Genomic DNA, 27,946 nt, shown 5'->3' with positions numbered 1-27,946 from the left:
TTGCTTATTTCATTTTGAAATATTAGCAGATGTAATGTGTACTCAAACCATTGTCTGTTTGCACTATTGAGTTGCACTATTGAGGTTGCTACTAGTGGAAATCATAGGCAGAAATATCTGCAGCTTCAAGTTTTTAAATTTATTCAGCTATTGTGGACCAAATTTTGCAAAATATTTACAAAATGCTGAAGACAGAAGAAAAAACATGTGGAATGTATGCTAGCTCGAGGCATGGTATATCTTTTGTAAGATACCAAAAATGCAAAAGGCAGCCCAACACATCCTTTGTAAATTCAAGAGCAAAGCTAATGATAATTTATTTAGAAATTTAGAAATCACCTATCCTGCAGAAGCTGTTTCTTGTGTGTTTTCTTTTGTTTTGTTTTATACAACTAATACTTATTGAATGTGTAGTTGAGTACACTGTTGTGTTCCCTCCTAATAGTGGTCTCTCAGAAGAGGGGTCAGCTGTCTGTCCTTTGTTTTGCTAAAAGGAAGCTTGAAAGTGTTTCTAAATGTCAAATTTGAATTCTAAATTTCTTTTAATTTCTAATAATGCAGAGTTTTTGGTGGAATAGATACAGATAGAGTTGTTACTTCTCTAGCTTTATTTTATTGGCCTAAGCTGTGATTGCAGTTAAGAGTAGAGGTTCAGAGTTGTAAAAGTTCCTTAATTAGCAGTTAATTTTTAGTTGCTTCTTCCTCGTACCTTTAAAATATAGCATGGTATCTTTAAAGTCTTATACGTAAGCGGACATTTTCTGGCCTTTATTTGTTCTGTAACAGCATTGTAAGAAAGCAGTATACAGTATGTTTTGGAAATGGGCCCAGAAGAATATGTGTAGGCAACGGGGGTGTGCGGGCAGTTCTCTTGTGGATGGTATTGATTGCTGCTCTTTTTGGTCCATATGTGGAAACAAAATGGTATTTCAGCAAAAGCAACAAATGAGGGAAAGGCTGAGGTCTGATATTTCCTTCCATAGAAAGAACTACAGAAAGTAAAAGCAATCATGAATCAAAAATAATTTGGAATTACTATTGCTTTAAGAACAAATCAGTTGTGCAGGATGTATGTTCTTTGAAACTTTAAAGTTGTGGTACACATTGTCGTAAATATTTAACTGGTATATTTTTCCTCAAAACCAGTTACTAATTAGGTTTAAATTCAGTATTTTAATTTTCAGTTATTTAAAATGCTTGTATGTTAGATAATTCTTCAATAGTGTAGGCACATATAATTCTGTATTTTCGGACCCTTGACTGGTCTCAGCAGATTGTATGCATTGCAGATCCAGCACAAGTGCTGACAGGCAGCTGAGCTTGGTTTTCTGCCCCAAGTCACATGTGCTGGACCAAGTGCCTGAAGCCGAAGGCTTTGTCACATGCCAGGGGCTCTGCATCCACTGAATCCAGCGGTTAGGCTGGAACTGGGTAACACACCCTAGTACTAGCAGTAGTTGTGTTAACTATTTTGGGGGTGAAGTGGGGTTGTCTTTTTTCCCCTTCTTTTGGGTGTTGTTTAAACACAACAGTAGTCTTTAAGCTACCATTATTGGTGCTGTTTTAGCTAGGGCTTTTAAGTGCATTTGTAATATGAAATGTAATTACAGAAATGAGTTTACAGTGTCTATTTTTACTTCCTTGATATCTTTTTACACTGGCCAGCTGTAAAATCAGCTGAGTCACTTCTTTCGAGTTTAAGGGCTTAGCACTGGCAGGAGCTTACTGCTGTAGATATTGAAGAATTTCGCATCCCTATGGATACTGCCGTTCTTCAAGGGGGGGGAAGGGAGAAAGAAAGATTCAGAAGTGTGTCAGCAAATGGATTTATGCTGATTATAATGCAGTAGTAATATAATTTTACTTATAAATTTCCCTAGCCTTTCTTGACATCTTATCAATATGATAGTGATGTTTAGAAAATGTTTTTGGATCAATTAAATTTTCTGCAGAGGAAGAATGTAATGTTGAAGAATTTGTGTATCATGGTCTTTACAATCCAGTACATTCATTTTAACACTGAAAGCATGATTATTTGTTTAACAGAAATTGTACGGAATCAGTGCTTTTTAATGTGGTTTATTCTTCTCTTGATGTCAGTATGAGGAACAGAGAATGCTCTACTGCCCTAATCTTAATGGATTAGAACATAAAGGGTAAATATTGGTACGGAATAGTACTTATTTCAGACCTTTTAAAAACTTATTTACAAACCTGCCTTCCAGTAAGATCTTTGAAATGTGGTGGGTGGAAGACTTGCAAGACAATAGGTAGCAGAAGTACTTATCTTGGAAGTACAGGAATGAAGTTGGGTGGATGGACATCCAGAACTGAGAGACTTAAAGTAATTAGTGAGAGCTGTAGCATTGGTTGCAGAGTAACCTCATTAACTCACCAAGTCGGTCCCTAATCACTCTTCTTGAAGAGGAGTCTTTTAAAGTACTTTAGGAACTGCCTAATGCGATGTTAATATAGCTTCTTAGAAATGAAAATCTAAAAATATTTTCCTTGAATGTTCATATTCATTAGATGATGTGCATAAATAGAAATCTGAACTTTGGAGCTACCTAATTAGCTCCTATTAGCCATTATTTTCTATTTTGAAAGAATAAAACCCATTAAAAAATAGATACATTTTTCTGTATTTAAACAAACTCACTACAGTCTTTTTATTTGTTCCTCTGCAGTTAGGTTGTTGTGAACAGAGTGATTCCCATCCCCACTCCCCAACTTTGAGGATACAGCAACATTTTTTTTCTGTCATAATTTCTTTTTTCTGAGATATAGTACTTCTTTTAATATATGGTCTAGATGAAAGCAACATGGTGAAACTGGTTTTGGTATTGGGATGTTTTAAGTTCAGAAATTATGCACGTTGCTTTTTTCCCCTTGGTGGGAGCTGGGGCCTGCAGTGATCAAAGGTTTATTTGTGTTCTTTTCTCTGAGAAATCAAAAGTGTCATCTGTCAGTAGATGGAAGTGCACTAAAAACTGAACACCAGTTGCTGTCCTGTCATATCAGTTCATCCAGTGCTGTAGTTCTGCCCTCAGCCTTTACATTGCTGTCCTGGGAAGTTTTGGAAGCCTTGTTTTTCCCATGTAGGTGGTTTTCTAAAGGCGAGTCCAATGTGCAGCTGCTGTGGTACAGACACTTCTGAAATGTTTTGCTTCACTACCTGTCAAAGTACATTTTAGTTCTGAGCATAGTCTTAGTTAGAACAGCATTAGGGGTCTGTATTACCGATGGGACCAAATATTCTACAGCAAATATTTGGAACAGTTTTAGGTCCCTTTGTTCTAGTTTGGCTTGCCTAAGGAAGCCAGTAGGGATTTACCTTGGACTCAAGGTGTAATAGTGACACGTATGTAACATGGCTTGTCTGACTCACTCTTTGGCTCCTACTGGTGTTGACTGTATTTGCTTACCTGGTGCCTCATTAAAGACTGAGGCTGGTCCTCAGAAAGTGCTCTTCTCAGGACCTGGTTGCTAGAATTGCTTCCAGGTGAGCAGTGGATTTCTTTTCCCTATGCTGCCTTTGCATGCACTTCAGTAACAAGGTACCTTTACTCAGGATTGGATCAAGTGAAAACTCAAGGACTACTTTGAAAGCCCATTTGAACGATTTTGAGGCATAGACACCATCCACTGAGTAAGGGCAAGACTTCCTCTTTTTCTTAGTGGTCAAGTGCCAGCACACAGAAATCCTGCTAGAAATCCTGGATACTTGCTATATGGCTGTGGCAGTGTTGCGTCCCATCTCCCATTGTGTGCTGATGTTCCCATCTAACCCTTCCAGTGCTTTCTCTGGCACTACTCACACATGCATGCTCCTGTCCCTGAGACATGCAGAGCAGATACTCATAGTTTCAACCACGAGAGCGCCATGTAATAGCTTAGTGCAGATTTTGGGATTAGAGGGTGATCTCTATAAAGCTGACCTGTGTACTTCTGTTTGCAGCACAGTTATTCATAGAAAAGTTACCTACAGCATAATGACTGAAGTTCTTCAAAATGCCAGCAGTACAATTTTATGCTGTAATTATTCTAGCTATCTGTTTGAGAAGACTATGGCTGGCACTGGGGATGTGCTGGTACACCCTTCTTTGCTATTACAGGAGAAATCATTGGTCTAGACTGTGTGTGAATGACAGAACCGGTACCTTCTGTTCCCTTGCTAGCAGGGACTTCAGGGACTGCTAAGGCTCGAGTAGACTTTAGCAGGCAAAAAGAATCTGAACTTATCTGTATTGCATGTGCGTGTTTATGAACCTAATCTGTGTGCTTCTTTTAAGAGTTCCTGTGTAACTAACTCTTCTTCGTCTACTGGAATGCTAGTTTGTGGTTTTCACCATGAAATAAATACAGTGATGTTTTACTGCAGAATATTGAAGTTTATTTGGTTTTTTTGCTTTGTATTAAGGGTGTTTCGTAAGTGTGTTAATCCTTCTGTTTAAAACTGTAGCAGCCCGTGTGGTTTATCTAGTTGTGTAATAAATTTGCTCTCCCTTTATTCAGCTGCTGCTCTTGATTCTAGCAAATCTTCCAATGCCAAATATTTTTGCAGAGGATGTATCTTTAATGATTACAGAACCAAGGTCAGTGTTCTTTTGCAACCTTCAGTAAGAGTAGCTCTTTGCATGTAGGTTGTAAGTCTTCCTCTTGTTCTGAATATTATTGCTCTGAGTAAAGATAAGTAGAGCATCATTCTTACCTGGTCATTCTGCATGTACGTTCAGAGCGACAATTTAGGTAGCAGTGGTCGGCGTAACAGCCGCAGTGCAATTCATTCTTTTGAAAGCTTTTGGAGAAGGCGGAATAAAAAATATGCTAAACAGTAAATAGCAGTTGTCAAAACTGCTGAGGTAGCAAGATAAGATGTAACACTGTGGGATGATTAGTGTGCATTCTCATGTCTGTGTCTGTCCTATTGTACAGTTATACTTTAAGTTCTCTAGGATGGAATGTGTTGTTTTGCTCTGGTAGTGCAGGGAGATCCTCATCTGTGAGCCCTCTCATGCCGCAGTATGACAAATGCTCATGACTTGTACGTTGGAGGCAATAGATGAGGAAAAGGAGGTCCTAACATTGTGAGGAACTTTTCTGCATATGAGAAGGCAATGAGAAGTTCAGAGCTAGTCATGAGTGATGCTCAGTCTTATCTACTGTGTCTAATGATCACAAGACTGCAATAAGTGGGAAGAAGGCAATATTTTAAACTTGCACGGTATGCATGTGTGTATGCATTCCTGCCTGCTTCCTTATGTGGTATTAATGAAGGCCAATCAATTACAGTTGTCCCAAGAAGCTTCTGCTACTGAATTGTTTCACTTAGTTCAGCACAGAAATATTTTATTAATCAAAAACTGCACAATTGGAATACTGTTTTTACATATACTAATAATGTTTTTTTCTTGTCTCAAGCTCTTAACACCCACAGAGTGAAAGACTATCTGAAGAGGTTTGGGCTCAGCTTCTTGAAGATGTATTTCAGAAATGCATACAAATATAACTCAATAATTGTGTTTTCATAGAATTTTAAAAGGTCTGTAGATGACTAGAAAAGCTGTTATGAGTAGTGAAGAACCTTGTATATTTGGCTAGCATAATAAATTTATTTCTTTTTCTGCTGGTAATACAATTACAAGTTCAAAATGTTAAAGAACTCTGCTGCTTAGAGCAAAGTAGAGCAGCGTATTGGCCTGAAGTAATATTACAGAGCAGCGGACAAGATAGCATAGAGGTCCTATATAGGCAAATCAGTGTATGGTGGGCTACATTGGCCAAACGTGTCTTTTGTATCTGAGAATACAACTGATGACTTGACTTTATTTTCAAAGTTAATGTCAGTGTTGCTATCATCCTCTGGGGCTTGAAAAAACAAGTTGGATCTCCTGCCAGCTGTGATCCCTCTGCAAGAGCACTAGCAGTATATAATAGATCGTTAAGGCAATGTTCATAAAACAATAATAAAAATATTTTTTGACAGTCTCACTGGCAGAGACTCAGGGCTGATAGAATCCAGGTCTGTCTGTTTTGCTTTCCTCAGAAATACATCAGGCTTCTGCATGCATTTTACTGTCTGGTATGACTTTAGGGATAACAACTGAATTTGTATTACTGTACTGTGTAGGACTTGAACCAATTTGAGTTGAGAGACATGATGGGGAAGATGATGACACAACTGTACAAATAATAAGAAACTGTCAAACATATGAAGTCTCTGTTTTGGAGGCTAAGCAAAAAATTCTGTTTTGATTTGTCTTCCCTTTTTTTTTTTTGTTTTGCCATATTCCTGATAATGTCTAAGAAAAAGGAAGTTTACACTTATGTTACTTCTAAATTTGTATGAGCTGTAATAACAGTCAAGCTTCTTATTATCTATATGCATCATTGTATGACTGGTGCTTCTTCATAAACCATCTTGGTTTTCAGCTTTTTTACTATACATTCTTCTGTTACGCATTGGTTATATGATTTGTTAGATTAGTATATAGTTGGTCCAGAGCATTCAATTGGAAGGCTGGACTTTCCACTGTTAGGTAACAGGCAACTGTTTAAAACTATTTATTGAGTTCCACATTGAAGTGCTATGACTTAATTTTTAAAAAGAAAAAAGATATTAAAGATAATATGCATCACAAATACTTAGTTTCTGGTAAACTAGCATGTACTGGAGCAGATAGTGCATAAAAGTTCATGCCACAAAGCTGGTGTGTTTTGTTCTGTTTTACTTTCAAGCCTGTGATTTTTATGTGTGTTGATTCTTGATTTGCTGCAGGAAAAAGGAGGGGAGAAAGAACTGATTCCTTAGCACTTAAACCTTCAGCATTGCTTTTTTTCCCCCTCCTTTTTTTTCTCTTCAGTCTTCATTGTCCTTAATAAATCTCTTATTAAATGTTTTTGCTGCCTCTTCTGTACAGTATAGTCTAGCTTTCAACTTCCTGTTTGCTAGCAATATTCAACAAAAGTAAAAACCAAAAAAACACCCAAACAAACAAAAAACAAAACAACAAAAAAACCCTGCAAAAAATGAAACACAAAATCAAACTGTTAAAAGAAGCATGGAGCTCAGAGATTGAAGTAGCTTGAAAGAATTTGTGAAAGCTCTTATTCAAATTAGATCAGTTGCTATTTTCAGAAAGGATAAATAATTTTATTTTTTCAGAACAAGTGAAGTTGAAGCTACTTTTATAGGAATTCAACACGTATTACCATAGTCTACAAAAACAATTGAAGTCTGGGTAGCTTTTTATTTTGAGAACCAAGTAATTCCCACAGGTGAAATGTATGACAAACCTACAGTTTCTTCCTGAAACCTTATGATACAACTTGGTTTCCTTATTGGAGGACTGGAAATTATTCCAAGTCAGAAAACAAATGTCCTGACAGCAAGTGGAGGTTGTTATTTGCCTTCTAATTGAAAAAGTATGGTCTCTGACTAATATAGCTAGAAGTTCTGGCAAAAAGTAATTTAAAAAGAACCCAAACCCTTAAGTTATCGCCAGTGAGCTGGGCTCTTATAAGAGCAATGTTGCTGATACAGTGCACTGGCATTTGTGTGCTGGCAAAAAATTCAATATAAATGATAGGCTATTAGTAACTTTGTATTTTTGCTGATCCGCTGGGTAACTGGCTCTTGTGGGCAGGTGTTTTAAGGACGGGAAGGAATTTCTTCCAAATTCTTAAATTTCCATTTTCAGAAAATACTCCCAAGTTCCATTTGTGCTGTGTCTTTTTATAAACTGTTAAATCATAGGAAAAAAGTAAACATTAGATTTGCGAAGTATTGCTTTTAATGGCCTATAAAAATCTAGATGTGTGTTTTCTGCTGCTGTTTTTGGACATCGACTACTAGTTGCTAGTATTACAATGGAGACAGAGGAGCTCCTTACCTTCCAGTTGGTTATATTTGTGTGGGTTTTGTTTCGGTGTGGTTTTTTTTGTTGTTTTTAAGATTTGTGTTTACTAGTAAATTTTTTTTCTTGCAATATAATGTTTGAAGAACACTGTTCATAGCAAAGTTTTAGTGATCTGTCTGGTATTGCATAAAATGCTGTGTAAAAGATCCAGCACCAAAACTCTGGAACAGGTAGCACTGTCTGCTTTAAATATTATGTACTGCCGTGCTTCTTGTGTCATTGTATGATAGTCATCTAATAATGAGGACAAATTTCAGACTTTTTTGTTCAGTGGATAATGTCTTTAAAATGCAAAGTTACTGTGTAAACTCTTCTTAAGATAGATGTGGAGTTAAATAACAGATTTAGGCTGGATAGGCCTTTATCGAAGCTTCACTTATCAATTCATGTGATTAAGGATCATTGGGTAGTATATTTATTTGTCAGGCAGTATTCTGTAATTATTTCGTAAAGCATGGCCAGATATTCAAGGAAACTATTAGCATTTTGCTGTCGCAAGATTTGATGCCTTTGTATGAGTCACTGTGCGTACCAGATGGGATATGGAATGACCTCTGGGTTAGTCTTCAGAATGATTCATCAATGAGCACTTCACCTGTCTTCCAGACCAAAAAGCATGCTATGTTTTTTTTCTTTCTCATTTGGATTTAGGAAAGTTTTACACCAAGTTTAGAAAAGTTTTGTAGATCAAACCCCTCGTTTAAAAAAAAAAAAGCTTGCAATATTTGCCTCCTGTAGGTTTAGTCTGATCTCCTACATCTAGGGCTGAGGTATCCAGTTATTTTGACTACTGTTGCAGCATATATCCCATTCACTTAATTCCCCACCACTACCTTGGAAGTGTTTTACCACTGTAGTGAACAATCGTTATGTTAGTTATTGCTAAGTAAGTATGCTAAGGGGAGATAAATTGTCTTAAAAGTATAGCTCCATGTCTGAGAACTTTTGATCGAAAACAATCTTAACCAGAGCTGCCATAATAGTGAAAAGCATTATTATGACCATCTAGCTTGGTTTGTAATCTATTATGTCAGAGGGATAGAATAAGGACTGTTGCAGCTTGCTTACTTTGTTGTGAAGTTGTGGGGATGTTCTTGACCGTCCTTGCATATGGAAATGAGGCTAACAATAAGGAGGAGAGCCAGAGGCTACTGAGGCATGGATATGAAGAGAAAATGCAATAGAAGCAAGCTGAATTAATTAAATATGTTCTCAGTGTGGTTAGGGAAAAAGAATGAGGCAGTGGGGGAAGGAAGCTGACGTAGGATAAAAAGACAAGTGAGAATGTTTATAACATAGGGAAGAAGGACCACTTGGAGAATTAAATTTTGTAGCAAACCCAAAATCTGCAGTCTTTATATTGAACATATTACGTGGCTATTTACCATCATGAACCTTGAAGCTCTGTTAAGAAAAAAATGTGTTCTGGTTGGTGATGTGAGGTTAATTCCTAGAATAATTTCCCAAGGGGATAATTTTTTCCCCGCGTGGTTGTAAAATTTCAAGAATATTTTTTTTCTGCGGGGTTCCTCCCACAATACAGCATCACTTTAGGGCAGTGATCATGCCCCTGTACTCAGCACTGGTGAGGCCGCACCTTGAATATTGTCCTTCTTGTACTGAGGGGCGCAAAACTGAACACATTGAGTTGCTGGAGCGTGTCCAGAGGAGGGCAATGAAGGGTCTGGAGAGCGGGCCTTCTCAGGAGTGGCTGAGGGAACTGGCGTTGTTTGGCCTGGAGAAGAGGAGGCTGAGGGGTGACCTTATGGTTCTCTGCAACTACCTGAAAGGAGGTTGTAATGAGGTGGGTGTTGGTCTCTTCTCCCAGGTCACTAGCAATAGAATGAGAGGAAATGGCTTCAGACTGCGTCGGGGGGGGGTGGGTGGGGTGGGTGTGTTAGATTGGATATTAGGAAAATATTTCTTTACTGAAAGGGTGGTCAGGCATTGGAACAGGCTGCCCAGAGAGGTGGTGGAGTCACCAGCCCTGGAGGTGTTAAAAAAAAATATGTAGACATGGCACTCTGGGACACGGTTTAGGAGGCATGGTAGTGTTTGGTTGACGGTTGGACTTGATGATCCTACAGGTCTTTTCCAACCCTAATGATTCTATGATTTTCAGATTACTGATTTGAATTTTGGGGTCTCTATGAGGCGGCTGCGTCCTAGCGTTCTAAATGAATGCTCTGAACCAACTATGCACTAATCGAGCAAATCACGTCAGCATGAAAAGCATTAGTCTGTTAATGTGGAAGTGGATGAAATTACTTAATGTAGAGAAAATTGCACAACTTAGTAATGTGTTGTTGTGTGTTTTTTTTTTTTTTCTCCTGCAGATGCCCTCCTCGAACTTTTTTACCAGCACTGTGCAAAATTTTTCTCGATGAAAGTGCTCCAGACAATGTATTAGAAGTAACAGCTCGTGCCATAACATACTATCTGGATGTATCAGCCGAATGCACCCGTAGGATTGTGGGAGTGGATGGAGCTATCAAGGCACTTTGTAATCGCTTAGTAGTTGTTGAACTTAACAACAGAACGAGCAGGGATCTGGCTGAGCAATGTGTGAAGGTATGTGTGCTGAAGAACCTTCTGTTTTTAAGAAGGAGCTGGAAAATTTCCGGTTTCTGAAGAGCCTCCTCATATTCTAATCCTATTTATTTTATTAAAATGTGAAGCAAAAACATGGAGTATGATAAAAATGTACATGTGAGCAATGCTGCTTATCTTTACTGTCAGTCTGGTGCTCTTCAAAGTTGAGATTCCTTTAAAAAACGTATAGAAAAAGAAGCAAAAACATTAGCAGAAAGTTTTCCTCTTTATCTTACATGACCAGAATGATAAGGGATAATTTTATGCTAAAAAAGGAATGAAGAACTGCTCCAGATATAGATAAATCACCTGCTCTAAAAAAAATAAAATGATCTGCTGTCTCTTCAGTAGCACTAGGCAGAGCTCTTCTGTGCCCTTGTGAAGTTTTCAGAAAAATTTACAAGTCCCTTAAAAACCTCGTCTAAAGCATAACTCATGACCATATGATAGCATATAGTTTGAGTCCTTGATTACCATGGCATCAGACTTCATGCAATTATTTCCTATTTACTGGTTCTAGTCTGCTCAAAAGTCCATCACTGAAGTACTGGAGTAACAGTACTCCTGGAAGTTTCAGGCCGCTCATTTGTGTGTTTATCCAAAGACTTAATTCTTCCAGGAGAAGATACTATTTTCTAGCTGACTCTCATGAACACCTGTTATGACCATGCTATTGGGGGGATATTCTTGTATTCGCTTCTGTATTTTTGAAGAAAACACTAACTACTAGAGTACTGGAGGCTTTGGCCCCTTCTGGGTGTTGAGGAAGAGGGGATTTTTTTTGCTCTGTTTTTGTTTCTTAACCAGTTCTGTAGATGGGTGTAAACACATAACTGACTTTTTGTGTACTTCATTCTAATTAAATTTCATTTCGTCATAGGTGTTAGAATTAATCTGTACCCGTGAGTCAGGAGCTGTGTTTGAAGCCGGAGGGTTGAATTGTGTTTTGACATTCATTCGTGACAGCGGACACCTTGTTCATAAAGATACTTTGCATTCAGCTATGGCTGTAGTATCCAGACTCTGTGGCAAAATGGAGCCTCAGGATTCCTCATTAGAGATCTGTGTGGAATCGCTGTCTAGTTTATTAAAACATGAAGACCACCAGGTAATGTAATAGTTGTCTCAATATGCTGTGAATTTAACTTCCATTATGTTTAATAAACGAATGGTTAGGTATTTTATATATAGCCTCCATACTATATGTTTATACAGTAGTTGTTATATGTGGATATTATGATAGTTTCCTTTACAGTTGTGATGACAAGAGGATAAAAATACTGCTTAGCATTTGACTCTAAGCACTGTTGTGTGAATATGATCTTATTTAACCTCTGAAAACTTTATTGAAAAATAGCCTGTAACTTTTTTCAGTGCCTTTTGATACACTTTCTGAAGTAATTATTGCTATATGTCTGCACCTCAGTCATTATTAAATTGAACATAAATAAGAGACAAAAATCAATTAGGTTAATTTTTCTGTTGCCAGGCTAAGAGAAACAATAAAAACATACACAATCAATGCTAAAATATGACATTGTAAGCCAGCTTAAATGGTACTACTATAGATGCAGCACCACACCTTTATTGTAGTTTTATTAACCTGACATAAAGTTGTCCTGGTAAAATCTAGAAAATGAATCCTAGAGGAATTATCTTCTTATGAGTATAATCCTTTTGTGTATGGCATACTAATGCTTTGCAATAGCTATTTAGTAAAATTCTTGCTGTACCCTCGCCAGGCTTCTTGTCCATACTATTCTCAGGCCCCATTTTGCCCCCACCTCTCTCCTCATTGCTTTCTCTGCACCCCCCTGCCCCTTGTCTGGTTTATTAAGCACATCATATTTGAGGAGACGAAATCTTTTTGCTTGCAAGATAAATGTCTTTAATATAGTTTCAAAAAGATCTAAAAGACTCGTTTGGCAGGGGAGTGTCACACTCACCCCTTCAGAACAAGCTACGATATTCTTTAGACATTATGTAACTTCATTAATGCACTGATCATCTCAGGCAAGCTAATCCTGATATTTAGACCATAAGTCTGTAGTATTTTAACTGTTTCCCAATTTACAATGTGTTTGAAAGAAAGCAATTGATGGCGGGGTTGGAGATCTGAATGAGAGTTCAAATTAACTTAATCTTTTAGCAGTTAAGTGTGCTTAACACTGGAGTAACCCAGATGGTAATAAGTAAATCTGTACCAGTATCCTTGAGAAATTTGTTACGTGTGAAACAAGCCTCAGATTTACAATGAATGTTGATGTGTGTATGGATATGCCCAACAACTAACTTTGTAAAGTTGTTGGTTGTCCCCTGCATCCTTTTAACTCTGTCAGGTTTGGTCGCTTTTTGTGTGGGCTGCCAGTTAGTAACATCACTTGAGGGAAGAATTCAGATCAGATCAATGTGGCCCCAAGAATGGCTTATCTATAAATTTGGTTTTTTAACCTTTTTACTCAACTTGCAGTTTGTGAGAAGGTACGTAAATACCTTCTACAGTACTCTTGTGCTTTGTAAACTGATGCTGCTAATGCAGCATGCTAAATAAGCTGAACCTTTCTTGTGTATTTCTGACAGCTGTTCTGGTAAAAATCCTTATGGATTCTGTCTATACAGATTGCATAGAGATTGGCAGAATTGTTTATCCATCGTGCTGTCAAAGAACTGGAGCAAAATACCAGAGGCCATGAGTAGTGACCATTACAAGTTAAAGAAAAAATCCCTTGCAAAAGCGTACTGATAAATCAGAATGCTTGGCATGTAGAGACAGAAACCATGCCAGAAGTTTAACATGCTTTTGCATTTATTCAGGGAAAACTTTGTTTTTCCAAGTCTTTGCAAACTTAATGGAGATTTAAGATTTTAACATCATGAAGTCTGGCTAATACTCTAATCTTGTACTGTGTGCTGATGAGTAACTGTATTTAAACCCTTGGTGTGACAGCTGGCAATAATTTGATAATGGGCTGCACTAGAAGTTGATGACATTTTAGGGAGTAAGAACTGTAGTAACCTAAAGTTTGGTGAAGACTAGTTATTGTTGGGTTTTTGTTTTGTGAGGGGTGGGGGCTTTTTTGTTTTGTGTTTTTTTGTGTATTTTTTTTTTTTACCATATCTTGACACCGGTCTGGTTTGCTACTGCACATCTAAGAAGGCAAATGTGCCAGAAGCAGCTCATCTTGATATGCTTATGCAAACCTCCTGATCTGACAGATGGAGACACTTTTAGTGTGTAAATGAGAGAGATATTAAAGGCAAAACCTCCCTTTCTTTTCAACACTGACATGAAAAGAAGTTGGATACTTTCCTGGGCAGTTGGCCAGCAGTATTTTTTGCCAGATTAAGAGGATCATCAGTAAGCCTTGTTTCCACAGTGTCACTGGTTTGTGGTTTTTTTTGTGTGTGTTTTGGTTTAGGTTTTTGTCCCCTTCAGTGACAAACCTGAATTTGGGAGTTTGTATTTTATTGTCACAAAAATACTTGCATGTCCCTGGGTCAGGTGCTCAGGGGACAATCTGGATTATCTAAGGGTAAAATCTGCTTTTCCCAGTTGGTACTATTTTTAGGTTTGGTCCAACTGAAAAAATTCTTCTACTCACAAGAAGTATGTAGACCTTTAAATACAACTTTTAGCTATTGAACATCACTGTCAGTTTAATTCTTCAGGAGATTTGAGTTGGTGCCTCAGCTGGTGACTTGTTTGATAGTATTTCTTTCAATAGAAAGCACCAAATTAGTATAACATCAGCATAATATTATGAATATAAAACTATAACATATGCAAATATTTTATGTTCTATAAATATAGAATACAACACTGCACAGAAATTTAAAAATTATCTTCATTGTCCTTGGAGGAACAAATCCAAAATTCAGTAAATGTGTGAAAAGAAGTAAAACCTCATATTGTGTTTTCTTGATGTTTAGGGCTTCTGGTTTTTGGTGTTTTTGTTCTTTAAGTTTTATTATTAGAAATCTGCTTTAATACTTTCTGACATCAGAACAACCAGAAGGTTAAGCACTCCATATTTGAATACAAAGCCATGGGATAGCTTTGTTTTTTTTCAAACTGTGCTAGTGGGGATTATAAATAGTTGTTTCCTGTGTGAGAAAAACATCTGTAACTAAGAACTGGTTTTAAAATATACTTCCAACATCTATTAATTCGGGAATTTGATTATTAAACTTGTTTTTCTAGATCGATTTGGGGTTTTGGTCATATAGTAAAGGAGATGCTCACAGTGCTGAACTTGAGACAAAGACAAATAGTTTTCTTGGTTTCTGTATAACATCAGTAGAGAGAAAGGGGGAAAACCCCAACAACAATACAGTCCTTCATTGAGCAGTTCAGAGCACTATTGGGTTCCGACTCCAAGTTTCTGGCTTAAAATGTCTCCTCTGTTCATTGACTTTGAAGGGAACCTGGGGAAATCAGCTTCTCTGTGTCCTGCATTCTTGTGAATACCCCCGTAGCATCTTCTCATCTTAAGTAACAGATTTTTCATCTTCTCTCTTGTACTTCTTTCTTAGGTTTCAGATGGAGCTCTGAGATGCTTTGCTTCCTTGGCTGACAGATTCACGCGGCGTGGAGTTGACCCAGCTCCATTAGCTAAGCATGGATTAACTGAGGAGTTGTTATCTCGCATGGCAGCTGCTGGTGGGGCAGCACTAGGACCATCTTCAGCTTGCAAACCTGGACGGAGTAGCACTGGAGCACCAGCCACAGCTGCAGATTCTAAATTAAGTAATCAGGTGTCAACTATTGTAAGCCTGTTGTCAACCCTGTGTAGAGGCTCTCCAGTAGTAACACATGTAAGAAATCCTTTTACACTACAGCTTTTTGTTCTCATAGGGTTTTCCCTTCATGTACTTTAGCATATGCAAGATTTGTGTTGCTATTTTATATTATAGATACATAGATCTATAGTTTTTATTTTTTTAATATATACACACATACACATAGGTTATTTATAAAGAGGGGAAAAAAGGAACCATTTCATATGGAAATGAAACCCAGTTCTGATAGTATTTTCTAAAGCCCTGTATATTTTTTATTGTTCAGACTTTTAATTATTTCCAGGATCTCCTAAGATCTGAACTCCCAGATTCTATAGAAAGTGCGTTGCAGGGTGATGAGAGATGTGTACTGGATACCATGCGGTTAGTAGATCTTCTTTTGGTGCTACTGTTCGAAGGGAGAAAAGCCCTGCCAAAATCCAGTGCTGGATCTACAGGCAGAATCCCAGGATTGCGAAGACTGGATAGTTCTGGGGAACGTTCTCATCGGCAGCTGATAGATTGCATCCGCAGTAAGGATACTGATGCACTAATAGATGCTATTGACACAGGAGGTAAGCAAAAATACTCTGAAAAGGAAAATGAGATAAAGTATCTTTTATTTCTATAATCTATGGCGTCATAACAAATACTTAGGTACTGCCTTGAAATTTTTCATATACAAGTTCACTTACTTTGTTTAATACGCAACAGATCTTGTTAGTAATAATTCCTATGCTACTTTCTTTGATTGCAATTAAGGGCATAAATGCTTCCCTAGAATTATTGACGATGTTACATTTTTTTAAGACCTACCATTTATTTAAAGAACACTGATGAAGTTTAATTTGTAATTCTGGGAGCTTTAATTATTCTATTTAATTGTATCTTTCAGCTTTTGAAGTGAATTTTATGGATGATGTAGGACAAACTCTTTTAAACTGGGCCTCAGCTTTTGGAACTCAGGAAATGGTAAACTAGTTTTACAGAATCCTAAAAGCTTAGATTATTTATGTAAAGAAAGAAGTGAAAAAACTAGTTTCCTTTTTCTTGTTCACAGGTAGAATTTCTCTGTGAAAGGGGTGCTGATGTTAACAGAGGTCAGAGGTCGTCCTCATTACATTATGCAGCGTGTTTTGGAAGACCTCAGGTAGCAAAGGTATGATTTAAACAGGCACTGTTAGAAAGCCTTACATACGGACATTTTGCCTTGTTCTGTACAAAATGTCTTTGCAATACGTTTGTGTCCGCTGTCAAATATTTACATGTGTTTTACAGAGTTTATCAAAATATAATTTTTTGGTCATGATAGGGCAGTAATATGAATAAAAGTAGTTTTGTATTAGCTCTACAGATATAAAAAGCAGTAGTGTTCTAACTTTGTTTAGGAGCAGAAGTGTAGGAAAGATGTATGAAAAACATGTTTACTCCTTTGGAGGAAGGAATCTGAATTTTTTCATATTTTCAAAATATTTTTTCTCAGACTCTCTTACGACATGGTGCAAACCCTGATTTGAGAGATGAAGATGGGAAAACTCCTTTAGACAAAGCTCGCGAAAGGGGGCACAGTGAAGTAGTAGCTATTCTTCAGTCTCCAGGTGAGTGCAGTTTTTAATTCCGTACCCTTGCTCATAGAAATATATATGTTAAGTAATGCAATTTTAGAGTTCTACTCTATTAAGATTCATTTTAAAAAAACCAGTATTTTGTGACCAACCTTCCTTTAACCTGCAAGGTACATATGAAAACCTTAATCTTTTAGATGTTCTTAAGGGATGGAGATTACTAAGGAAACTGCAGACTCAGCATGAGCAGCGCCAGTTGTCCTGTTCGTCAGCTGTGGAACGGGGCTAGACTGGGATTTTGCTGTGGGTTCAGAGGATGTCAGCCTTGGTAGCTCCTCTAGCATCCTTTCTTTCTACATGGGAACTGCACTTTACCTGTACATGAGGCTTTTGTTGTGCTGGAGCCATGGGTGGTGGGGTATGTGTTCGTATTTAGTTCACTTTAAGGACTTTGAGCGTCTCCTGTGAGTGATCTTTGGTGGTACTTGTTATCAAACAGTTCTCTTCAAGAAGTCTTGCACATGTAAATTTTGTATTTTTAGGAATGCAACTGTTCTGGCACTTATGTAAGAGTTTCATTATTAACATCTTTATTTGAAGGGGGCTTTTGTTTGGTTGGTTGTTTTTTGCCATTGAATATTTTTTGGGGAAAAAATACTTTTTAGGAGACTGGATGTGTCCTGTTAACAAAGGAGATGAGAAGAAAAAGAAAGATGCAAACAAGGATGAGGAAGAATGTAATGAGCCCAAAGGAGATCCAGAAATGGCACCCATATACTTGAGAAGATTATTGCCTGTGTTTGCACAAACATTTCAACAAACTATGTTGCCTTCAATAAGGTAATAGACACAATAGACAATTTTCCTGCAGATTTTGAATTCCTTAATACCCTCTGTTAAAAAAGCCAAGGTGGGATTTTTTTCAGTAAAAATTATAACATCTGAAAGTTTAAGTAATGCAAATGACATGTAAAAAAGTTCCTATTTGGGTACAAGTGGTGGTTTGAAAAGTGTTGCAAGTCTAATTTTAACTTAGTATTTTAAGCAGCACTTTTTCTTTCCTGGAGAAGTGGTGTCTTAGAAAAAATATGGTTGGTTAGACTAATGGAGGGAGAGAAGCGTACTCTTGACTGTGGTAGCATGATGGAAGAATACTATGCTCATATAGTACCTTGTATAGACTGCATATACTGTGGATTTGGTTACAGCTTTTTGTAGCCACTATAATGAAAGTAGTAATTTAGGAGAGGAAAACTAATGAAGTGATATCAAGATACATTCACTGGAAAATCGGAAAGACTGGAAAAAGCTGTTTCAGAAGGCTTCTTAACAGGAGAAGATGCCTCTTACTGAGAGAATTAAAAGAACGTAATCTAATTTAATACTTGAAAAGGAGTACTGTGGGTGACATAATGGTTGTGATAAATTGCATCTGACCATAACCTCTCAGCCTTTTACACTACAAATGTAACATTTGCTTAATCTCTTATTTGTGTTCCCAGTATTTATAGGTACTTTGAGGGGTGAAAGTGTAAGATAAAAAGGGACTCTAGTGGAGAGAGACTCTAATGAGCTGATGATGGGAAGCTTAAACTAGGTCATTTTAAATGAAGGAAATAAGAAACTCTGTAAACAATCTGTGCATGATTAACTGTTGTTGCAGATTGTGGAAGGGAGTAGGTTGGCTCTCTGTGTGATCTAATAGTAATAGTCTAATAGTAATTTTAGCCTTTAAAACTCTAAAGGTTCTTACGAAACATGGGAAGTATGTGACAGAAACGGAAGGCTGGATACCTGGGAGGAAGACAAAATGTGCAGAAGTGAATTGTCATCACCAAGAGTGAATAAAGACGACATGTAAATATATTTACCTAGAGAAGGGTTGAGGAGAGAAAAATACATTAGACTCATAGTGCTGTAGAATTAAAAAAGATCAGTAGGTGAATTATTCTTAGAGATAATCTAGGACTTGTTAACAATAACCAATTTTGTTGGTTCAGATAACCAGAACTGGCACTCATTTTAAGAAGTTTTCTGGTTTGAAAGCATATGTAAATGTAGTGCAAAAGCAGTTTTATCTTGAATCTTTTGGTTGCTTTGATTGCTGCTTGCTTTGTCTTTCTAAGAATCGGTTTTTTCCTGTGATCTTTTTTAAAGGAAAGCGAGTCTTGCCCTCATTAGAAAAATGATACATTTTTGTTCTGAGGCGCTGCTGAAAGAGGTTTGTGACTCTGATGCTGGCCACAATCTGCCCACGATACTGGTTGAGATAACAGCTACAGTTCTTGATCAAGAGGTAGGAAGAAAGAAAATGTCCTTCTCTGAAACCAGTGCAAAAAAGGGGGTGAGGCTCATGGATTCCACCTACTTATTAATAACACCCTGAAGTGTTTATAGCCTCCATCTCTGACTACATGTGAAGTTCAGCATGTAAAGATACTTTTAAGTAAAGAGATATTCTTTATTTCCTTTCCATCCCAATGTATTACAGGATGATGATGACGGCCATTTGCTAGCCTTGCAAATCATAAGGGATTTGGTCGATAAAGGTGGTGATCTTTTTCTAGATCAACTGGCTAGACTTGGTGTAATTAGTAAAGTGTCAACTTTGGCGGGGCCATCATCTGATGATGAGAATGAAGAGGAGTCTAAACCTGAGAAAGTAAGTACAGAATTTATAGCTTTATTTGTTCCTGTAAAACTAACAGTTCTAGTACAAATTTCAGTGTTACAAAAATGTCCAGGGGAATGTAGTTAGGTAGGTTATTAAATTAATGCTTATTGTACACCGCTTGTTTTAATTGGTTTCATTGTTGCTTTCTGTAACTTCATTTTCTGTTAGTACATTATTATCTGCTTAGTTTTCCTGTTTATACTCACTTGTGGTCAAGTTGACTGACACTTCTTGTCTGGTGTTTTGAAAATGATTGCTAAACAAAAGGAATCCTTTCTGAACAGAATCACAGACTGGTAGGGGTTGGAAGGGACCTCTGGAGATCATCTCATGCAACCCCCCTGCTTGAGCAGGTACACCTAGCGCAGGGGCCACAGGAATGCATCCAGGCGGGGTTTGAGTGTCTCCAGGGAAGGGACCCCACAACCCCCCTGGGCAGCCTGTGCCACTGCTCTGGCACCCGCACAGGGAAGGGTTTTTTCTCCTATTCAGGTGGAACTTCCTGTGCTCCAACTTGTGCCCATTGCCCCGTGTCCTGTCGTTAGGCACGTCTGAAAAGAGTCTGGCCCCATCCTCTTGACACAGACTCTTTAGATATTTACAGGCATTGGTAAGATGCCCCCTCAGTCTTCTCCAGGCTGAACAAACCCAAGTCTCTCAGCCTTTCATCATAAGAGGGTGCTCTAGTCCCCTGATCATCTTCGTAGCTCTCCAATGGACCCTCTCCTTTAGTCCCCTGTATTTCTTGAATTGGGGAGCCCAGAACTGGACGCAGTACTCCAGATGTGGCCTCACTAAGGCAGAGTAGAAGGGGAGGATAATGCATCCCAGGATACCCTTGGCCTTCATGGCACATTGCTGTTCATCTCTTGCAATGTACACAAACCAAATAATTGCAGATGTTTCAAACATTATGGAATATATTAAAAATATAAAAAAATACTTTTCTGCTAAGTGAGAATCTTAAGTGCACATTGAAGATATTTACCAATTTAACAGTTATATTACTGACCACTCAGATGAACTGAATGGATAACAGATCACTTGTTATCCATTCGGTTAAGATTTATAGACATGGTCCTGGACAACTAGCTCTAGGTGGCCCTGCCTGAGCATGGGTTTGGTGTAGATGGCCTCCAGAGGTCCCTTCCAACCTCAACTGTTTGTGATTCTTTTTCTCACAAGTTTTGAACAGAGGTGGATGTCCCAGTCACTAGGCTGCTGTTATTGTTGAGCAGATAAATTTGTATCTGAAAGAAAACTTCTTAAAAGTATCTTTCTCTATTAAAGAATAATCGTAAAGATACATTTTACAGACAGAAGAGTATAGTTCCTATACTTTTAGTCTGAGTAATTCTTCTCCTCAAACCTTTTTAAAATGTCTGCGTTTTGTGTGGTTTTGGGTTTTTAATGGGTTGGAGTTTTTTATTTCAACACAATTTTATTACAGGAGGATGAACCACAGGAGGATGCTAAAGAACTGCAACAGGGTAAACCGTATCACTGGAGAGACTGGTCAATCATTAGGGGAAGGGACTGCCTGTATATCTGGAGTGATGCTGCAGCCCTGGAGCTATCTAATGGTAGTAATGGATGGTTCAGATTTATCTTGGATGGAAAACTGGCCACAATGTATTCCAGTGGCAGCCCTGAAGGAGGATCTGATAGTTCAGGTAGTTTCTTTACAATGCAAGTCCAAGTTAAGTTTTGAGACTGTTATATTTGTTTATATAATTTGATTGGAGCTATTTTGTTTTGCAGGAATTGGCTTACTAAATAGTAAAGGATGTAAACAGGTGGAAGGTGGTCAGTTAATTGTGATGTTTTTTATCAGATAGCATGTGACCATAACTTTACTTCCTTGGTGAATTGTGTTAAGCAAACATCTTGCCAGTAAAAGTGTATTAACTTTGTTTTGTTTTGATTCTTCTCCATGCATACTTAATTTTTTCACCCCAGTCATTAAAAGCACTTTGTAGTGGCCGTCCCAGGAAAAGCAGGTTGAGATGGCAATTTGTTGTTTGCTTCTAGCTAGCAGAATGAAATTGCATGTGTTTGAAGACAAAGTAATGGAAAGTTTCTCATTGAGATTGGGAAACAAATTACAGTGTCTTAATTGTTTGTTTGGAGAGAGGATAAGGGAACAGACCTTATGCACTGGCAATGCACAGGTGGTTTTAATTTTCTGTACAGAATATGCAACTTGTTCTGGATGCAGAAACAACCCTTCTTTATGGGTTCATCTTTTTTGCAACAGTTCATGCATTTATGAACCAGCAGACATAAAATGCTTTGCAATATTATTATGTTTTCAACAAGCCGTTGAGTGAAATAACAGAACATATTATGATTCAGGATAGATATGAAGTGCTGATGACTTTATCCATCAATTTTGGGTCATGAGGATGATGTGGTCTAGTGTGTTTCTAGATTATAACACAGCTCGAAACCACACCTAGAGGTTGTGGGTTTTTTTTGTCAGAAAGCATATCCTCGCATTCTTTTTAACACGGCTAATACCTTAAAAGGTAAACAATTTCTGTGTTGAGATAATTGTTTATCATACGGTACAATTTTAAGATCCATGAGGTTAACTTCTTAAATCTTCATAGCCCCTGCTTTCTTCCTTCCAAATGATGTGGGCATGGGGATGAGGCTTTACTATTTCCGTACGAGATGAGTGGAATGGGAAAGGCTCAGATGAATTTGGAGTGAAGAGAACTTAAAACAAAAGAAGTAAAACTGAGAATTTAAGATGTATCTCTTCATATCAGCCTCTTAACGTTTTTGAACAAGATCCCTGGCATGGACATTATGGAAGGGAAGGAGCTAAACTAAGATTAAATGAGGCTCTTGCGACTTTCTGTCAAATAGACATCTGCTAAGAGTGCTGATATGGCAGTGTAATTTGTCTGGACTTCAACCATTAGCTCTAAGCATGTGCAGCAGCCTCTTTTACCTAAGAGATAAGAATCTAGTATTTGTTCAGTTTCACTAAAATTACTACAATACATTATAGACTCAGAATAGTATCTTTAAGTCCTGAACTATACTATATGTTCTGCTGTCCTAAATCATTACCGGTGAATCTCATGGTATACTGTTTAGTAACTTCATGACTGGCAAGAATATAGAGGGTTGAGTAATGGAATTTGTTAATGTGTATTGCATGATGAAAGTTGGGGTGGGAGGGGGAAATATTTATCCTATGAACATTTTTGGAAGGTCTGTACTCACCCCTCTCCACATGAGCTTAATACTCGTTTTGTTTGAATTTTTAGACAAAATAAAACAAATAAGTTCAATGCAAAAAATTGAAATTTAATGGTAATTCTGAAGCTTTAAGTGAGTCTCAAAATTCCCAGCCATATATAATCATTGCACTTTCAGTGTGACATGCTATATAATAAATTTTTTAAAAGGTAATAATGGAAATTTAGAAAGGTTTCACTAATAGAATTTTAATTTTGCATATGAAATTTCAAAATTATTTTCATAAACCTTCTCTCTGGATGCTATGGATTTTAAGCAATAATGAATGTTATGCTTCAAGAGTACATATTTATTTTTGTATTATACAACCAGAGAAATGGCAAATTTTAAAAACTGAGAGCATAAGTCATTGCGGCAAAAGGAAAACAGCAATTTTACACGTGCATGGACTACAAAAGTTCTATTTATCTAAACATACTGAAAGATGAGGATACTTGTTAACTTTGAAGTTGAGATGTAATCTTGACATTAATGAGGTTTTTGCATTTTTATTGTATATGAATTTTTATTTAAATTATGAACTCATCAAATTTTCTGGAATTATGCTAACTAATATTTCAGATGTAGTGTGCAACCTTTTAATTACTACAATATCAAAATATAATTTAATTAAAACTGACATAGTTGTTTGGAATAATTCTAGGCTGGATTACTTACATATCTATGTATACTTTTAGTTGGATGTGATCCTTTTTGTCATCTATTAAATATCTCCATATAAATATTAGCGTTTAATAAAGTCTTATATGGTGCCATTAGATTTTATTTTATTTCATGTTTTTCTTAGAAGTATAGAGGCCCTTAAAATTTTGTAATTACTAAAAGAGGAATAGCAAAATCTGCATTATAACTTGAGTTAACGTAATGTCATTGTGTTAAGTAATGTAATAGTGGCTTTCTTACTTTCTCTGAGGTGAATGCAGAGATTCTACCAAGGAGATGAATAGAAGTTTTAGTACAGCTTATAAAAATTTTTTGGGGGTGCCTTTGTGGCACTTAATCGGAGCAAATAGCTATTTTTCAGCTCAAATTTGCTTTTAGCACATAGTGATTGTCAGACTTCTTATAAAGTTTTGTGAAATTTTTTCTGAATTTTATATGGCTCCAACATCTTTCCTCTGCTTCCTTTAAGCTATGAAGTTGATTGCTGTTTTCCTGTTGGAGGATTCATTTGATTTCTTATTTCTAAAAACTCACTTTTGAGAATAGTTCATGAAATAAAATATTTTTGCAAGACTAAAAGTTTATAATGGATTTCTTTGATCTTCCTATCACAATTGTAAAGATGAATTAATACATCTCTCAGTAGCAACATACAGAAGGAATTGCATTGTCCACTTTGATGCAATCATGGAATAATCACTGTTGAAGTACAGAAATATACTGGGAAGAAATTTAGAACACTTTAAGACCCTTAATTTCAAACGTAATTTTGCATTGAATGTACTCAGTTGTTTTGCTCTTATTAAAAAAAAAAATTGTTTGAGATGTGATGGTAGAATCAATTGTTGGAAGAAAAAAAAAATGTTTGTGTCTTTTTAAATAGAAAGTAGGAGTGAGTTCCTTGAGAAGTTGCAAAGAGCTCGAAGCCAAGTAAAACCATCTACCACAAGCCAGCCAATTTTATCAGCACCAGGGCCAACGAAACTTACTGTGGGGAACTGGTCACTCACCTGTTTAAAAGAAGGAGAAATTGCTATTCACAATTCCGATGGTCAGCAAGCTACAATATTGAAAGAAGATCTGCCCGGCTTTGTGTTTGAATCGAACAGAGGAACAAAGCATTCGTTTACAGCTGAAACCTCTTTGGGTAAGTATGTAGGTATGTGTTATGTGCAGGTAGGAGCAAGCTTATATGAGGTAGTTTTTCTGTTTGTTTGCCTTTCATACCTGAGAGAAATTGTGAGATTTCTAAAAATATGTTACAGGGTCAGAATTTGTGACTGGCTGGACAGGCAAAAGAGGAAGAAAGCTGAAGTCTAAACTGGAGAAGACAAAGCAAAAGGTTGGCGAGCATCTGTGAATTTTATACTTAGAATTTAATTGAGTTTGTTTTACTTTATAACATGTTTATGGAGTTGTAGTTTCCTCTTGGAGGATTAAAATCTGATTTCAGCTAGACAGAGTTTTATGCTAAGCTTGAAGTGGAAAACTTCACTCAGAACGAAGGACTTCTGCAGGTGCTTTTATCCAACAGTCATAGTACACTCTGCTCTTCTAGAGGAAAACAAATTTTATTGTAAAAAAATGTAAGGAAATCCAGTTCTCCTGACCTATATTTGTATAATTCTGTAGGTTTTTCTTATGCAGAAAGAAAAGATGGTACGATCAGTACTACAGTTGTATCAGAGGCATATGTTACTTCTGTTCGCTACGTTCTGCTACTGATTTTAGACTGGATGTCGTGACAGATAGAAGGATGGAAGTGAATGGCCTGTACTGTAAGGGTTGTGTTAGCGAAGCAAAACGTGTAAACGCCCTCATTTTAGGCTTCTCTAAAATTCTTTTTTCCCTTCTGAAACTGAGGGGAAAGAAGAGGAACTAAGACATAGAGTATTAAGCTTTTTACGAGAACACAAAATAATATTATGTTCTGTGCCCAGCTGCTGCGAAGGGCTTGAGCTCATCTTCAGTCTTGACCTCTCTTGCAGTTCCCAACAGTGCAGCTAATATGTTCCATACCAAAAATCTGCAGCATGAAAGGACACTTATATCTGAGGAAATGTGATGCTAAATTGAAAATTAAAATACTGTATGAATGAGGATAGGTGGAATGATGAAGGCAGTGCTCTTTCATACCTGAGATTGCACTGTGTAGCTCCTAAGCTTGTGAAACATATTGTAGTAGGACATGTGATGATAATGAAAAAGGAAGTTGTTTTTTTTTTTTTAATTTTCTTATAAGCAAAATGTTGTTAATAAGAACTTATTTCATCAAATCAGTATCTTGTGTAATCCATACTTTGTAGAAAAACTCATTCTTAGTGTAAGGTCACATAAGGACTTTTTGTGTGAGTTGATCTAAGGAATGTGAGTAGAGCATTCAGAAACCATATAAAAACCCCCTTAATCTTACCTCTAAAAAGATTACCAGATCCATGGTACAGTTCTAAACAAAGAGATCTACAGATGGAGAGTCCTGTCTTTTCTCCTACCCTTGTGCTGTAATTTAATATATGATGGTGAGCTTAGTTTCTGTAAGTTCCAATAAGATTGTGAGTATTTCCGTTTATTTCTCCTGTATTTTTATCCTTTCACAAACTTTGCATTTCATGACGCGTGATAGGTTTCAGTTTTTCCCTATTTGTTGGTGTCTGTCATGGATGACTTTAAAAAAGATGACCAAGTTTCTAGTGTCTTGGAGAATAATAGTCTCATTACAGTGACGTATGACTTCTGGTTATCAAAATCCATCTGTAGGTACGCACTATGGCGAGAGATTTATATGATGATCACTTTAAAGCTGTTGAAAGCATGCCTCGAGGAGTAGTTGTAACACTGAGGAACATAGCAACACAGTTAGAGTCTGCATGGGAACTTCATACAAACAGACAGGTAAGTGTACTACTTTTAATTTATAACACGTGATGTTGGTGGAAATCAAATAATGATCAGACTAGTCTGTTGTGATGTAAAGGAAAGTCGCAATTTATCTGAAATGTGGGGTCTTTTAATGCATGTAATTCCTAGTTATGTACTTTACTGGGACGTCATTTTTCAAAGGAAGCCAGTGGGAAAATTGTTACCTTGTTTCACCATAATTATATTTTTGTTTTCCAGTGTATTGAAGGAGAAAATACTTGGAGAGATTTAATGAAGACTGCTCTGGAAAACTTAATTGTACTATTGAAGGATGAGAATACCATTTCTCCATATGAAATGTGCAGTAGTGGCTTAGTTCAATCGTTGCTTACAGTTTTAAATAATGTGAGTTCATAGAATGCAAGTATCTGAAGGAAACTTTCTAAACAACACAAAAAAGTTGGCATGTGCCTTCATTTAAAAAATCTGCTATAAATGTGGCTTTGTCCCCTCTTGATGAAAATCAGGCAGAATTGCTAGAGCAAGTGGTCTACCCATTGCATACATGCTATTGTGATAGATGACTTCAGTTCAAATAAGCCATTAAAAATCTTTAAATCAACAGTGGTTAGTTCTAATGGCTGATATTTAGCTTTTCACATACAGATTTTAAACACAGAGTTCAGTGAGACTGAACAGATATTTTTGCTAGTATAAAGAATGAATATATTGCTCTGTATTGGAAGTAATGTGCTTTTGTTTTTTCTCTTAGAACGTCGATTTAGATGTGAAACAAGACTGTAGTCAACTGGTAGAGAGAATAAACGTTTTCAAAACAGCATTCAGTGAAAATGAAGATGATGAAAGGTAAAAACAAAACCAAACCAAAAGACCACTTTGCATCTGTGAGGCAGTATGGTGTGTCTAAAATGATTTAAAGACAAAGAAACTGTCCTTACCATTTCAATTTGTCTTTCTCTGGAGTAGAAAATTGGTCTTAAAAGGCAGCATCTGCTCTTGAAGTAGCAATTGAAAATTACACTGAATTACTTCTATCTTTAAGAGTCAGCCATACTGAATGTGCATCTGTTGACAAATATAAAGGTGACTTTTGTTCATCACTGTGCAGGTTAATATTTTTCTTACTGTGCTGTAACCATGTAACTAGAACAGATGATATCTGTCGAAATAGCCTGCAGAGGTAGTTGCTACAGCTGGGTATTATTCCCTGAGATACTGTACATTTTTCTTTTTCTCTTGGTTGTGTGGTAACATAGTAACTGTTCACTTTCACAGTCGTCCAGCAGTTGCATTAATTCGGAAATTGATAGCAGTGTTAGAATCTATTGAACGTCTACCTCTCCACTTGTATGATACACCAGGATCTACGTATAATCTTCAGGTAAATGTACAGTAATAACAGTATATCATACTGAGTGATTGTTATATGTGAATTTCAGGAAAAGTTATACACAAGAAGTCTGTATGAAAGCATATTCTTGTAAAGATGGGTAGAATCAGGTAAAGAACAACAAACTTCTTGGCATTTATTTCCTCTAACACTCAACCTAAATATTTGTGTGTTCTTCTACTGTCACTTTTACACTGAAGTGAAAGTAAAT

At 37.0% G+C, this 27,946-nt stretch overlaps 1 protein-coding gene across 9 annotated transcripts in view; it reads left to right on the top strand.

Moving 5' to 3' along the window:
- The window catches only part of HECTD1 (HECT domain E3 ubiquitin protein ligase 1), a 63,960-nt gene that overhangs the window by 8,596 nt on the left and 27,418 nt on the right, over positions 1 to 27,946 (top strand). For 4 of the 9 annotated variants that reach the window (XM_064460198.1, XM_064460202.1, XM_064460201.1 and 1 more), the window contains exons 3-19: positions 10,256 to 10,490; positions 11,392 to 11,619; positions 15,045 to 15,326; positions 15,577 to 15,865; positions 16,186 to 16,262; positions 16,351 to 16,449; positions 16,774 to 16,888; positions 17,521 to 17,695; positions 19,013 to 19,151; positions 19,347 to 19,517; positions 20,980 to 21,202; positions 24,349 to 24,624; positions 24,731 to 24,807; positions 26,223 to 26,357; positions 26,583 to 26,729; positions 27,097 to 27,191; positions 27,621 to 27,726. In XM_064460198.1, the coding sequence (XP_064316268.1) occupies positions 10,256 to 10,490; positions 11,392 to 11,619; positions 15,045 to 15,326; positions 15,577 to 15,865; positions 16,186 to 16,262; positions 16,351 to 16,449; positions 16,774 to 16,888; positions 17,521 to 17,695; positions 19,013 to 19,151; positions 19,347 to 19,517; positions 20,980 to 21,202; positions 24,349 to 24,624; positions 24,731 to 24,807; positions 26,223 to 26,357; positions 26,583 to 26,729; positions 27,097 to 27,191; positions 27,621 to 27,726 (2,869 nt within the window). The remainder of the gene's footprint in view (positions 1 to 10,255; positions 10,491 to 11,391; positions 11,620 to 15,044; positions 15,327 to 15,576; positions 15,866 to 16,185; positions 16,263 to 16,350; positions 16,450 to 16,773; positions 16,889 to 17,520; positions 17,696 to 19,012; positions 19,152 to 19,346; positions 19,518 to 20,979; positions 21,203 to 24,348; positions 24,625 to 24,730; positions 24,808 to 26,222; positions 26,358 to 26,582; positions 26,730 to 27,096; positions 27,192 to 27,620; positions 27,727 to 27,946) is intronic. The other 5 variants (XM_064460200.1, XM_064460197.1, XM_064460199.1 and 2 more) reach the window with 3 other exon arrangements.

This window comes from Phalacrocorax carbo, chromosome 9, assembly GCF_963921805.1.
Source record: "Phalacrocorax carbo chromosome 9, bPhaCar2.1, whole genome shotgun sequence".
In the NCBI taxonomy this organism is placed as follows: Eukaryota; Metazoa; Chordata; class Aves; order Suliformes; family Phalacrocoracidae; genus Phalacrocorax; species Phalacrocorax carbo.
Note: the sequence above shows the minus strand (reverse complement) of the source record. Positions and strands in the feature narration are given on the sequence as shown.